The following is an 11,969-nucleotide window of genomic DNA, read 5'->3' on the forward strand; positions in this document are numbered from 1 at the left end:
GCATTTTCTTTAATTTAGAAGACTATCGGAAGATATGAGAATTTATTTTTGTTATTACGCAGGAGTTTAATGATTTTTCTCAATCACTCTGGTATGGCACCACACGCAGAGGTATTCCCATCGGAAGATATCATAGGTTTCGTAGGTTTTTGACCTAAAAATTAGCTTTTGATTACAGTACCTAATTCTCCTTCTCGTTCCTTGGCTTGATTTGTTATGTATATCAGAAATTTTTCCATGAATTTTGCATCGTCCCTCGGCCTTTTGATCGGTTATGCGGCCAAGTGAAAGGTATGGTATCTGATACGTTGCAGAACATCAGGGTGTTTCAAAAGTTTATTCAAAAATTTTAAGGAGTTGTAGGGGGCGAGTTGAGAAGTATGCCTGATTTTATTCCCATTCCACTAATGTTAAAATTTCGTACCCGGTTTTTGAACCATACGGGAATTGAAGAGAACTTCATATCGCCAGTGGCCACTTTTCATAGTATTGAACACTCTATGGTATTGAACGTCTAGAAATTGTTTCCTGTCATTTTAGGATGTTGAATTATTTTGTTAATAAAATAATTAAATGTAAAATTTCATTGGAAATATAAGAAGTAAGAACAGCAAAGTTTACTAGCTTTTAATATTTCAATATTGAAAACTATTCTTTTCAATAATTCAAAAATTTATGGCCTAGAGAGTAAAGACCAGATGTAGAGAAGGTAAAATAAAAATTCAATTTGGATTGGAATAAATTATAGAATATAAATATAAAATGTATAAATATTAAGAAAAAAGTTTCAGATCAATTATTTTTTCTTGGTATTTTTAACAGTTTTCTGTGATTAATGTCTATATCTTGTTTTTTGAGGGCACTCTGAGGCTCTTTCCATGAGCGCACCCAGAGCGACCTTTCGGTGTCGACGCATCTGAACGGTCATGGAAACGGGTTAGTGCGATAAAAGTGGTCGACCTTCTTGGCACGACAAAAGAGGTGTTCCGGGGAGAAAATATCGCTCCTTTTTGTTTCTTGGAAACGGTCATCGCATCGTTCTCACTACCCCCTGTAGCATTTTAGAGTCAGGCCGACGTCGGCTAGTGTCTTAAAACAGAAAGGTCGGCCTACTGTCGGGCCACCCTACTTTGAAAGGTCGAAATGTCCTAGTAGAAAAGTAGTCGGCCGACCGTCGATCGACAAAAAAATTCGACTCAATTCCGATGTATGTCCTACTCAGAAAGGACTATGGACCGACTCAGAAATGACTATGAACCGACTCAGAAATGACTATGGACCGACTCAGAAATTACTATGGACCGACTCAGAAATGACTATGGGCCGACTCAGAAATGACTATGGGCCGACTCAGAAAGGACTATGGGCCGACTCAGAAAGGACTATGGGCCGACTCAGAAAGGACTATGGGCCGACTCAGAAAGGACTATGGGCCGACTCAGAAAGGACTATGGGCCGACTCAGAAAGGACTATGGGCCGACTCAGAAATGACTATGGGCCGACTTCACAAGGGCATATTTCCGACTCGGAAACGACGTTGGGCTAACTTCGTATACATACAATTCCGACTGTGAAACGACGTTGTGCCGACGTCAAATTAAATCGCACTTCGGAACTCCCACTTAATACCAATTTGATGCCTTAACAGTAATTTAGCTGAGATTGAATCGATAATAATTTTCCATTTTTTTTTGTAAACAAAAATGATAGCTATTTATATTAATAGAACTAATCCAAACAATATACAAGACTGAAAATCTTTTGGTGAAGTACATAGAATTAGTATAGTAGTGATATAGAAAATAAACATTTTAATTAAGCTTCTAGATTTTAATACGTAAAAACAATTACAATTCAAATACTTTTAACAAATATCATTATCTTTTAATGTTGTAGTCTATTTTATATGTTATTTATAAAACACATGACCTTGTAATAGCCAAGGCCTAACAGCTCATGCAAAACATTGTTCACAAAGCTATAATTAATTGATATAGATATTATTTATATTGATATATTAGTTAGTTTCGATTTAATGTATTTCTCAAGATTTCAATGATTTTTCCATTAATTTTTAATAGAAAATTAAGCGCACAAGTCAACAATTACACCTCTCATCTCAAGCGAGTTCGCCAATAGGTGATTATGAAAAATATCGGTGATCACGTGATTTGGTTAAGTACTACCAAGTTGAAAGTATCAAAATTGGCCCTTTTTGTAAATTCGTCTGGCTAGTTGGGCAAGGGTTAGCGAGATTTCTATTATTTCATTGTTCAATTTTTCCTTTTTCGTTTTGAGAGAAGTTTGAAAAGTCGTTAAATTAAGGTAATTGATTTATTAAATGAAATATTTTTAAATTCTATCCAAATTGATTTTAATTCATTTTCAGGAATAATGGAAACATGTATGTAAATATAACCTTGTGTCTTCTATTTAAATTGGGCTTGTTTCTTTATCAATGCTTGGTCTAGAACTTTAAGAAATAAAAAAAATATATAATAAATTTGTTAACTTTATGTATTTTAAATAATTTTAAAAAATACTAACTTTTCAAACAATCAATCCATGGTTGGTGCTTTTTACTAAACGCGGACGGCCGCGGGCCTCGGTAGGTGCAGACGAATTTAAGCAGCCGACGCTTTGTCAAAAAATAACCAACTCTCGTGAGCCTCTGCGCGCAATTCTTTTTCATAATCACCTATAAACTTCTAACATGCTGCTAGTCCGGAGATGGCGCTGCGAAAGTATCAACTGGCGCGTGCTTTTGAATTTTTTAAACTATGAAGCGTTTGAAAAACGTTTGTGCTCGTATCAATAGGCCTATTTATTAATACATTTTAAATTTTTTACTCTATTTAGAGTATAATTAATCAATATCAATAAAAATCAGGAATTAATATTTTGAAATAATATCGTAAATCGCAAACCCCTGTAACACATGAAGTCGGTTTAGAGCAAAGACTATATACGCTTCGCTTACTAGACAGGCGTATCCATACAAAAAACCTGTTAACACTTTCGAAACACGGGAGAAGCCTTTGACCAGCCGTTAGAGGCGCCACTAGTAGCACTCTGAAGCGCGGGGAAAATTTTGACCCTCGTCTGCTATCGTATGCAAGTTGAGCTATTGAACACGCCAGTCTATTTATATACAGTCTTTGGTTTAGAGTCGGGGTACGGTCGAAAAGTTGGTTTATAGCATTGAGTTGGGAATAAATAGAGGTACAACTAAAGCTGGCTGGCGCGGGACCAATTTCGTTCAATAAGGAGACTTTATCAACTTTATCGTTCTATCGTGGGGGCATCTGTCTCTATTGGTGGCAACTATTGCTATTGAATTTTTCGCGAATCTGATGCGAAATAGAAATGTATGATTTCTCGTAACAAACAAACCTTTGAAGTTGTTTAAAAATAATTTTATTCTGTCAACACGATTCTTTTTAACTCAAGTTACGGTGAGTTAGCTAATAATTATTTATTTTTAGCCATATAACTTTACAAAATATAGATGGCGCTACCGCCTAATTATAAAGATGAATTTCGTACAGTCTTATCAGATTAGGTCCCGCGTAACCATGGCAACTGAAATCGTAATTTTAATTCTAGCAGTATTATTCCCAATTCAATGGTTTATAGTCGACGACCAAATGCCGACCTAAAAACGTCGAAACGTTTTTCGACACTAAAACCGTAAATCATTTTTTGCCTCAATCCAAAGGTCGGCCGACTTTAGTGTTTAGTACCTTTTGCCGACGTCGGCCCGACTCTAATTTGCTCCAAGGGAAGTAACCTCTTATGCAAATTAATTTCAAAAAATAATTAATCATAATTAGTAAAAATTAACTTCAAGTATAAATACAATAAAATACAATTATTTTAAAAATATGAAAAAATACATGTGTGGTCCTTATCAAGTCGGCATATCGATTGTACATTAAAGTCGACTTGCCGACTTTATAAAGTCTCAAAATGGAAATTTGTAATTTTTGGGGTTTGAAAAAATTAAACAATTTGAGTCGGCATACGGTCGTCGACCTGAAACCGACTTTTAGACCCATACCCGACTCTTGACCGACACCCTAATGCTACAGGGGACATTTTGGGTGTTTCTCTCCTTATTCCTTCTATACTCGGTGTGCCTTTTAGCCAATTTCCGAATTGAAAAACAACTGGTAAATCTAGTGCTTCTAATTTCTATCTGAACATATCAATCCGTTATCTTTTTCTCACATGATCAGGTACAATCTGAATTATATATCCAAACTGCTTCACTAATTTCACCGTCTAATTTACATTTATATGAACGTATAAATTTGTGGCGTAAGCGTAAGTAAAATTAATTTGGGTGAAAGTCGAGTTTGACTTAATCCACCGCATTGGACTAGAAAGAAAATATTAGGATAAATGCTTCAAAGTGCCAGTTAGTAGCACTACAAATGGAGCGATCTACTCATCAGTGGGGGTTCGATTCGACAATGGAAACAGGCGGCGATATCGCGTCGCGTAATTTTCATGACCGTTCAGATGCGTCGACACCGAAAGGTCGCTCTGGGTGCGCTCATGGAAAGAGCCTCTCTGTATGCAAAACCCATTAAAGAAATTTTGTATCATTTTTCCAAAGACAGTTTAAAAATCATGAAACCACATTACCACAGTCCTTATCAATTAGCCGCTTGATGAATCGTTGCAATTCATTTTAACGTTAGTCACGTATGAGAGCAAATAGGCCTTTCTATAAAGTAACACGGCCTTATTGTTTTGATGTTGCTGTGAAAAGCCCTGGACATAAAGAGTAAATTCGACGAGGTACCCTGTTTTTAAGCAGAAACTGAACTCATTGAGTTGGGAATATTAATCTAGAGGTCCAATCAAAATGTCGGATTTCAGTATTTCGCGATTCGCGAAACAAGTTTTAAAAAAATAACAATATTGCCGTCTGCTCCCAAATGACGAGAAAACTTTATCATTCTACCCGTGGCGCCGTCTATCTCTCAATGGTTCGTTCAAATAAGACGCGTTTTCCGGCAAAAATATTTTTTTTCAAAAATAATGGATGGTGCCACGGGTCATATGATAACGTTTTCTCGTCATTTTAGAGGAGACGGCACATTCGTTATTTTCAAAAACTTGTTTCGCGGGGAGCAGATTTGATTGGATCTCTAGATTAATATTCCCAACTCAATGACTGAACTGAACTACACGTATTTCTTGACGAATGAGCTACATAAAAAGAAGTTCAGCAAGCGTTGCATATTTAATAGAAAGGCCTATTTGAACTTGTGTCAAAAACCTGATTTATTTCTGTTATAAATTTCAAGAAAGAATCGGTTGGTACAATTACATTACCAAAACCAGTCTTTCGCTGTTTTTGGACCTTTAAAGAAATTGAGCACGTTCGTAGGGTCAATAATGGATTTATCCTATTTGATTTGACTAAGACCAAAACATTGATGGTTTAAAAAGCTCTTGTGGATTAGATTTAATGTAAAATAACTATATTTTGTATTTATTAATTTCCAGTAAATATTAAGAAGCAATTTTAACTGCTTCTGGAAATGTTTTTCTTCTTTCACCTTCATTAACTTAAAAAAAACTATATATCCGAGAGCCAGGAGCTTGTTGAAATAATGGAAATTTTTCATCTGTAAACAGAACGTCGAGTTTTTGCTTAGCCTTAATATGTCAATAAAAGCTATACTGGTTAAAATGATACACTTGTTGAAAATATTACTTCTTGCAATGGCGATTCCTTTGAAGATGTTTTATTCAATCATTTATTTACGGCGCTTAGACGCGAAGTTCCCTCTCTGATTGTATTCATCCGCGTAAAAACTCCAGAAAGGAGAGAGAGAGAAAAGGCGGGAATATTGTAGAAAAATACCGTCTCCCAAAAAAGTCCATGATGCCCACTGATATTACTGATAATACTCCCACAAGTAAGGCAACCTGTATAACCTTCGTGTTAATGTTATGACTTAGAAATAAATATTATCGGAAGTATCCACCGGAAACTTCGAGAAACAATTTAAAGCAATGTCAAAGCTATAGCTTCTATTCCTATTCATATTTTCTATGTTTTCCTTGTCTCTCTGCTCTAGTTTAAAACTTTCCCGCTAGGGAATCTTTTAACGCGCGCGAAAATATTTTTCCTATAAATTTCAACTTTTCAAGAACGTCACGATGGCCGGCGAAGCAGACGATTATCCTAATGTCCAAGCTGAAACTAAATTCGAAGTTTTGTTATACGTTTACGACATGACTAAAGGAATGGCCAAAACATTCGCACCTTTATTACTAGGTATTTATAAACTGCAGTTATTAATTTGACCTACTTACCGAAATTCCAGTTACCAAAAAAGATAATACAGGTGTTCTGCCAAGGCTTAACAATGACACCTGAGGTGATTTAAAATGTGTAATGTAGCATGTTACAAGCATGACTAAGGTGTTTTCGTGAATTAATCCTTTAATGACCAATAATTTTGAATATATAGTTAAAATGAAATTTTGACATAATATAATTGATCAAACAAAAATGAATACTTTAACTTAAACTAACTCGGAAATTAAAGGAGAACTCTAAAAAATAGTTTAATAAAAATAAACTTCACCAAACTTAGTTATTTTTTAAGCTTTCAATGTATTTGATTTAAAGGCAAACCATTACAAGGAATATGGCACACCGGGATAGTGGCGTATGGAAGGGAATACTTCTTCGGTTCCAATGGAATCGAAAGTTGCAATCCTGTAAGATAAACCTTTTCCTAAATTTTAACTGTGATTCCAAAACTAAAACCAAATCATTATATATTTGTTAGTGCGGTACGCTGCTAGGTGAACCAGATCAAATTATAAATTTAGGAAAAACTGAAATACCATATAGCGTATTTTTAGAGTATATATTTGCTTTAGGAGAATCAACATACAGGTAAATCAAACGCATTTAAAAAAATCCTAAAAATCATAATAAAATATGTATATAATCTAAAACTTTTATTAAAACCATAGGTTAGGCTCATACAGTCTCTTTGAACATAATTGCAATAACTTTAGCCAAGAAGTAGCTACGTTCTTAACAGGAAAGTCGATACCACAAGAAATATTAGATCTACCGAACGAAGTGCTTAATACGTAAGTTAACCTCTTTAACCTTAAAAAAACCCTTTAAGGTTAACTGCATAAAAATGTTTTAAAGGTATAAAAATATTAAAATTTATTAAAAAAATTACCTCAAACTTAAGAATTCATTTTTCGGGCCAAAATCAACAAAAAATGCTTGAAATGCCGCGATACTGGGGAAAACCTTTAAGGCTTTAGTGTAGATTGAAAAAGACTTCTCGTTTGTTAAATATTTTGGCAACTGCATCCGTATTTTCTTGGACGAAAGTTTAACAGCCTTTTGGCTGTTGACATATGTATATCTCTTTATATCTATCCTGTCTCTTCTTAGAGAGCAGAGCATCGCACTGCTTTTTTTCAGTCTATTCTTAGTTTCAGCGGGGAAACCTTAGTATTGAGCAGTAATTTGGGCCCCCCATTTTAAATATATACATACATTCTGCGCAGATCTTATATAAGAAGAGGCTGGAAATCAGGGGGTGTGGTTGGGGTCTCCTTGTCCTCTATTTTTAGAATTTTCTCTCCCATGCAACATCTTCTGGATCTTTCAAAGTCTTTTACTTGCCAGATTTTTCTTAAGTTCGTTTGCATGTGTTAGCTTACCTTTTAGTTCCCTATCGTAAAGAGAATCGTATTGGTTTTTTTATACTTCCGGTTAGTTTGATTATTATTTTAATATTTTTCTATTGTTTTTTTATTTTCTTAATTATATTTATGAATGCTTTTATTTTTTAGCTATGAATGTAATTCCGTAATAGTATAGGCAGGCAGTTTTATTTATTTTTATTTTAAATTTTTTTTATAGTTTATTTATAAAATTGACAATTTATTCTAATTTGCTTATTAATTTTTGCTTCTGGATAAAATTGAAAGTCTAAATATTTGTAAAAATTAAAGTCTAAATTTTTTGGGATTGAAGCCAAAACTGGTTCCGAATTAGGTTTTCAGAGACACGTTGCCTCCAGATTTTCTAAGGAGCAATTTCAACTATTTTGGTTTATAAATTCGAAGTCTGAGTCATTTTTAAAGTATAAAATGTTTTGAGTCGAGTAACTCTGAGCTTAGTCAGACATTATTGTAGCACATTTTTTTTCTTTTATTCTTAAGATTGAAACAATTTCAGTCCCATAGGTGCCTCCTTGCGATCATACTTGGAGAATATCCCAATACACGCCGAAGGATCAAGAGGAATAAATTTCAATCCGTTCTCATCGTTCCAGTCTTCCCATACGAGAAACCAGCAACCCACCTTGCCTACTCCCTCTAATAACGTATTCGAGCAACTATTAACCCCACCTCAAGAGTTCAAATCACCCATTTCAAACAATAAAATGAGTGAATCCGCCGACGCTAGACCCGAATCTGAAAGGAGGGGTTCGGATCTTGGTGATGACGATGACAGTACCTTAAAATCTTCTTTCGTATCTACAAGAAAAAGCCGAAAATATACTGATCCACCCATAATTTATCCGGACATTGATGTAAATATGTTATTCTTTATAATTCCTTAAATTTATGATTTTCATGAGTTATAATTTTAGGGTATCGCTGCGTTGACAAATCTAGCTGAAAAGATGGAATCGCAGTTAAACGAAGAAGAGAAAACTTCTCTGAAAGAGTTACTAGAGTATATGACCACCGATTGTGGAGCTTGGGCTCTGGGAAATCCCCACCTGGATTTGGTCGGACGTCTCTTGAACGATCGAAATGTACCGCCTGAATGCCACGTTTTAATGCTCAAAGTTTTGCAAGCTTGTTCCTTGAAGGATGATTTGATTTTATTACTTCATCAAGACCGCAAGGATCATCATTTGATGAGCTACATTTACAAAGTTGAGAATGTAACTTTCGAGGAGCAAGAAGAAATTGCCAAGCTGGTAAGAGAGAAACTAAAACTAACGGAAAATGTCTGGAATCATTACTATGTTGCTGTTATTTCAGTTATGTAACCTCTGCCAGCAACCTAGCTGTTTCGACTGGCTGATGTACATTTCTGAATGGCAGGAGGAAGGTAAACCTTGCAACAACTCTAAGGTCACTGTTCGCGGAGCTACGCATTGCATTTTGAATGAAAAATCCAGTATTCAAGAAATAGGAGCAAAGTTCATGTTCAATCTTTCTTTGAAAGAGGTAACAATATATATTTTTTCTCTGTTGGTTTTAGTTAAGATTTTTAATAATTTATTAGATCTTTGATGACACTGCCTCCGAACTATCAATGGCAATCTTGCAATATTTGCAAAGTGATTTAAAAGAAGAAACTGGTTTGTTATTTTTCAATATACTTTTCGCAATTACATTATGGTAATACCTTTGGGGTGTAACAAAGACTATTTCATTGGGGAAGGAAAGTTGGCAAAATGAACTTTTCATCAACTGGAGTCAAAAGGGAATGGGAGTTGGTGAAAGAAATTTTCGTCAACTTGAGCCGAAGGGAAGGGGTGTTGACAAAATGAACTTTTCATCAACAGGGGAGTCAAAGGGAATGGGAATTGAACTAATTTTGTCAACTGGAGCCAAAGGGAAGGGAAAGGAAGGGGAGTTGGCGAAATGGACTTTTCGTCAACTGAAGCCAAAGGGAAGGGAAGGGGAGTTGGCGAAATGGACTTTTCGTCAACTGAAGCCAAAGGGAAGGGGAGTTGGCGAAATGGACTTTTCATCAACTGTAGCCAAAGGGAAGGGGAGTTGATTTTTTCAACTGGAGACAAAGAGAAGGGGAGTTGGCAGAATGAACTTTTCGTCAACTGGAGCCAAATTGGCCAAATGTCAATTGTGGGAAAAGTAGTTGGGCTGCTGCCCTCGTTCGGTTGTATCCCCAAACTTTTCAAAATAATACCAAGTTTTTTTGTATATTTTTTTATTTAAATCTGATTTTAATTGATTTTGTATCGTTTTATGCAATTTTTTCTTGACAAAATTATTGTGGGCTCAGCAGTAACATAAAATAAATCTATTTAATCTTAATAAAATCAGGGAATTCAATTTTATCTTGGCAGTTTTTGAAGGTAATTTTACTTTAGGTCTATGATTTTCATTTATTTCCTTGAAAATTTGGCTAATTTTTTCAACATTGCAATAACCTTTTTACTGAAATATATGTCCATTTAAATTTATTAACTCCTGATAAATGTAAAATGTAACAAAAATTTTGGCCTTAAAAAAAAATGTTTTTAAATGCAAAATATTTTTTTTAGAAAAATCAATTAATCTTGGCGTTTCATTCAAAACTAATAAATGGTGTTTTTGTAGCTTTCCAATGCCTTACCGCTTTATCAAGATTCATACTTATCAACACAACGGAGGTAAACTAAATAATGATTCTTTTAATAAATTTTAGTTCTTGAAATTAATATTTTATTTTAGATTCCTGCTTTAGTTAAAATGCTGGGGCCAGATCTGTCAAAATTCAAAGGGTTGTCAGAACGAGTTTCTAAAACGGTCGATGAAATTAACTCTAGAACAGCCGGCCCTGGTAGCTAACTTAACTTTCATTTTCTTCATTCTTTTTTACGAAATCAGTTTTTTCTATTTAATATATTTATCAGTACAATTTTAATACTTCAAAATTAAAAGAAGTTATTGATAATAAGCTTTAAAAAAAAGATTTAAATTTTTTTGTATTTATAACGTTAGATATTGATTCTAAAGAAAGTTTTTATATAAAGAAATTAACCATAGCTTAGGACATTTTGACAAGTGTTTAGGATTTGGTCGTTTTAAATTTATTTAAATGTATGATTTTTTGGTATGAAATTGCCCGAAGAGCAGCTAGCGTTAGAACCTTAAACAAGAGTTGACAAAGTTATAAGCCAAAATAGTAGGCCAAATTGTATACGTTAATTAATTTATGATTCATGGTTTTTATAATAAACCATCTTTTTGTTATGATACGGCGTTAAGTATCCTATTGGTGCAAAACACTGTACTTTTTTTACCTTAATGCACTTGTTTAAAATATCCCCAAAATAAAATATTTTGAAAAATCAATTTGTTCCAAGATTTTTAATATATTTCAATTTTAAACAAGTATTTCTATTTCTAAATTTTAGCATCATTGATGTAAAATTACGAGTTTTCAGGTGCAGAAATTTACTTGTGTCCAATTAATTTATCAACAAAACTAATAATTTTATCCTCATCCAAGAGACCGATGAAACGGTCCACAACTTTGCCATTTTTAATGGCAATTACAGAAGGAACTGCACTAACATCATATTCAGCCGCTAACCCATCATGTTCGTCTATATCAACTTTAGCCAAGTGAACTTTTTCTTTTTTCAGTTGTATGATTGATTCTAGTCTAGGCGCCAATATTTTGCATGGTCCACACCATCTAAAATACGTTTTTATTTTTAAATTAGTATAATAAAAAGGTAGCTTGCTGTAAAAGGTACTTTGCGTGAAAATCTACGATAACCGGTTCGTTGCTTTCCAGAACTCTGGCTTTAAAATCGTCCACGTCTTGTACGTTAAAACAGTCTCTATATACCGTAGAAGTAGTGAATGTACGATTTACGTTATTTAATTTCGATTTATTTAAATTTAACTGGCACGTTTTGTTAGAGGAAATTTCAAGGTCACTGTGAAAGTTATTATTTTTTAATAAGTTTTCTTTATTAATGCGAAAAAATAAGCCATTACCGGTAGAATTTAACAGGCTGATGCCTCGCTTAAACATAATGCAATCAAATGGAAAAAAATTTAAATATTAGCACGGTTTTTTTTATACTTTAAGCGGTGTGATTTCACAATCTTATTAATATAAAGAATTTTCAATGAAGATAGATGGCGTACGCTTCACTGAAATTAAATCTTATTGGTGCTTACGCCTAATCCAGTAGATGTCGCT

At 34.1% G+C, this 11,969-nt stretch overlaps 2 protein-coding genes across 4 annotated transcripts; one reads left to right on the forward strand and one right to left on the reverse strand.

Moving 5' to 3' along the window:
• The first annotated feature begins 6,172 nt into the window (after nucleotides 1-6,172).
• On the forward strand, nucleotides 6,173-11,107 carry LOC149966271 (uncharacterized). 3 transcript variants are annotated; one of them, XM_090181519.1, is made up of 10 exons: nucleotides 6,173-6,299; nucleotides 6,657-6,748; nucleotides 6,820-6,929; nucleotides 7,010-7,132; nucleotides 8,244-8,601; nucleotides 8,662-8,997; nucleotides 9,062-9,250; nucleotides 9,309-9,384; nucleotides 10,370-10,422; nucleotides 10,484-11,107. In XM_090181519.1, exons 1-10 carry the CDS (start codon nucleotides 6,182-6,184, stop codon nucleotides 10,598-10,600), a joined length of 1,572 nt encoding a protein of 523 aa, XP_090037645.1. In that variant the 5' UTR covers nucleotides 6,173-6,181; the 3' UTR covers nucleotides 10,601-11,107. The 3 variants fall into 3 exon arrangements, with proteins under 3 accessions (XP_090037645.1, XP_090037641.1, XP_090037653.1); XM_090181515.1 differs by lacking the exons at nucleotides 10,370-10,422; nucleotides 10,484-11,107 and adding an exon at nucleotides 9,445-10,047; XM_090181527.1 differs by lacking the exons at nucleotides 6,657-6,748; nucleotides 6,820-6,929; nucleotides 7,010-7,132; nucleotides 10,370-10,422; nucleotides 10,484-11,107 and adding an exon at nucleotides 9,445-10,048 and having other exon boundaries at nucleotides 8,252-8,601.
• On the reverse strand, nucleotides 10,711-11,872 carry LOC149966272 (thioredoxin, mitochondrial). The gene is made up of 2 exons (XM_090181537.1): nucleotides 11,515-11,872; nucleotides 10,711-11,453 (listed from the first exon to the last, which is right to left on the reverse strand). Exons 1-2 carry the CDS (start codon nucleotides 11,796-11,798, stop codon nucleotides 11,210-11,212), a joined length of 528 nt encoding a protein of 175 aa, XP_090037663.1. The 5' UTR covers nucleotides 11,799-11,872; the 3' UTR covers nucleotides 10,711-11,209.
• Between the last annotated feature and the right edge of the window lie 97 nt (nucleotides 11,873-11,969).

Source organism: Leiobunum rupestre, chromosome 1 (assembly GCF_980474605.1).
Source record: "Leiobunum rupestre chromosome 1, qqLeiRupe1.1.hap1, whole genome shotgun sequence".
NCBI classification, from domain to species: Eukaryota; Metazoa; Arthropoda; class Arachnida; order Opiliones; family Sclerosomatidae; genus Leiobunum; species Leiobunum rupestre.

Coding starts and splice junctions, on each gene's coding strand:
- LOC149966272 (XM_090181537.1), bottom strand. CDS start 11,798: ATGTTTAAGCGAGGCATCAGCCTGTTAAATTCTACCGGTAATGGCTTA. Junction 11,454..11,514: donor ATCGTAGATTTTCACGCAAA/GTACCTTTTACA, acceptor AACGTATTTTAG/ATGGTGTGGACCATGCAAAA.
- LOC149966271 (XM_090181515.1), top strand. CDS start 6,182: ATGGCCGGCGAAGCAGACGATTATCCTAATGTCCAAGCTGAAACTAAA. Junction 6,300..6,656: donor ATTCGCACCTTTATTACTAG/GTATTTATAAAC, acceptor TTTGATTTAAAG/GCAAACCATTACAAGGAATA. Junction 9,385..9,444: donor TGATTTAAAAGAAGAAACTG/GTTTGTTATTTT, acceptor TTTGGGGTGTAA/CAAAGACTATTTCATTGGGG.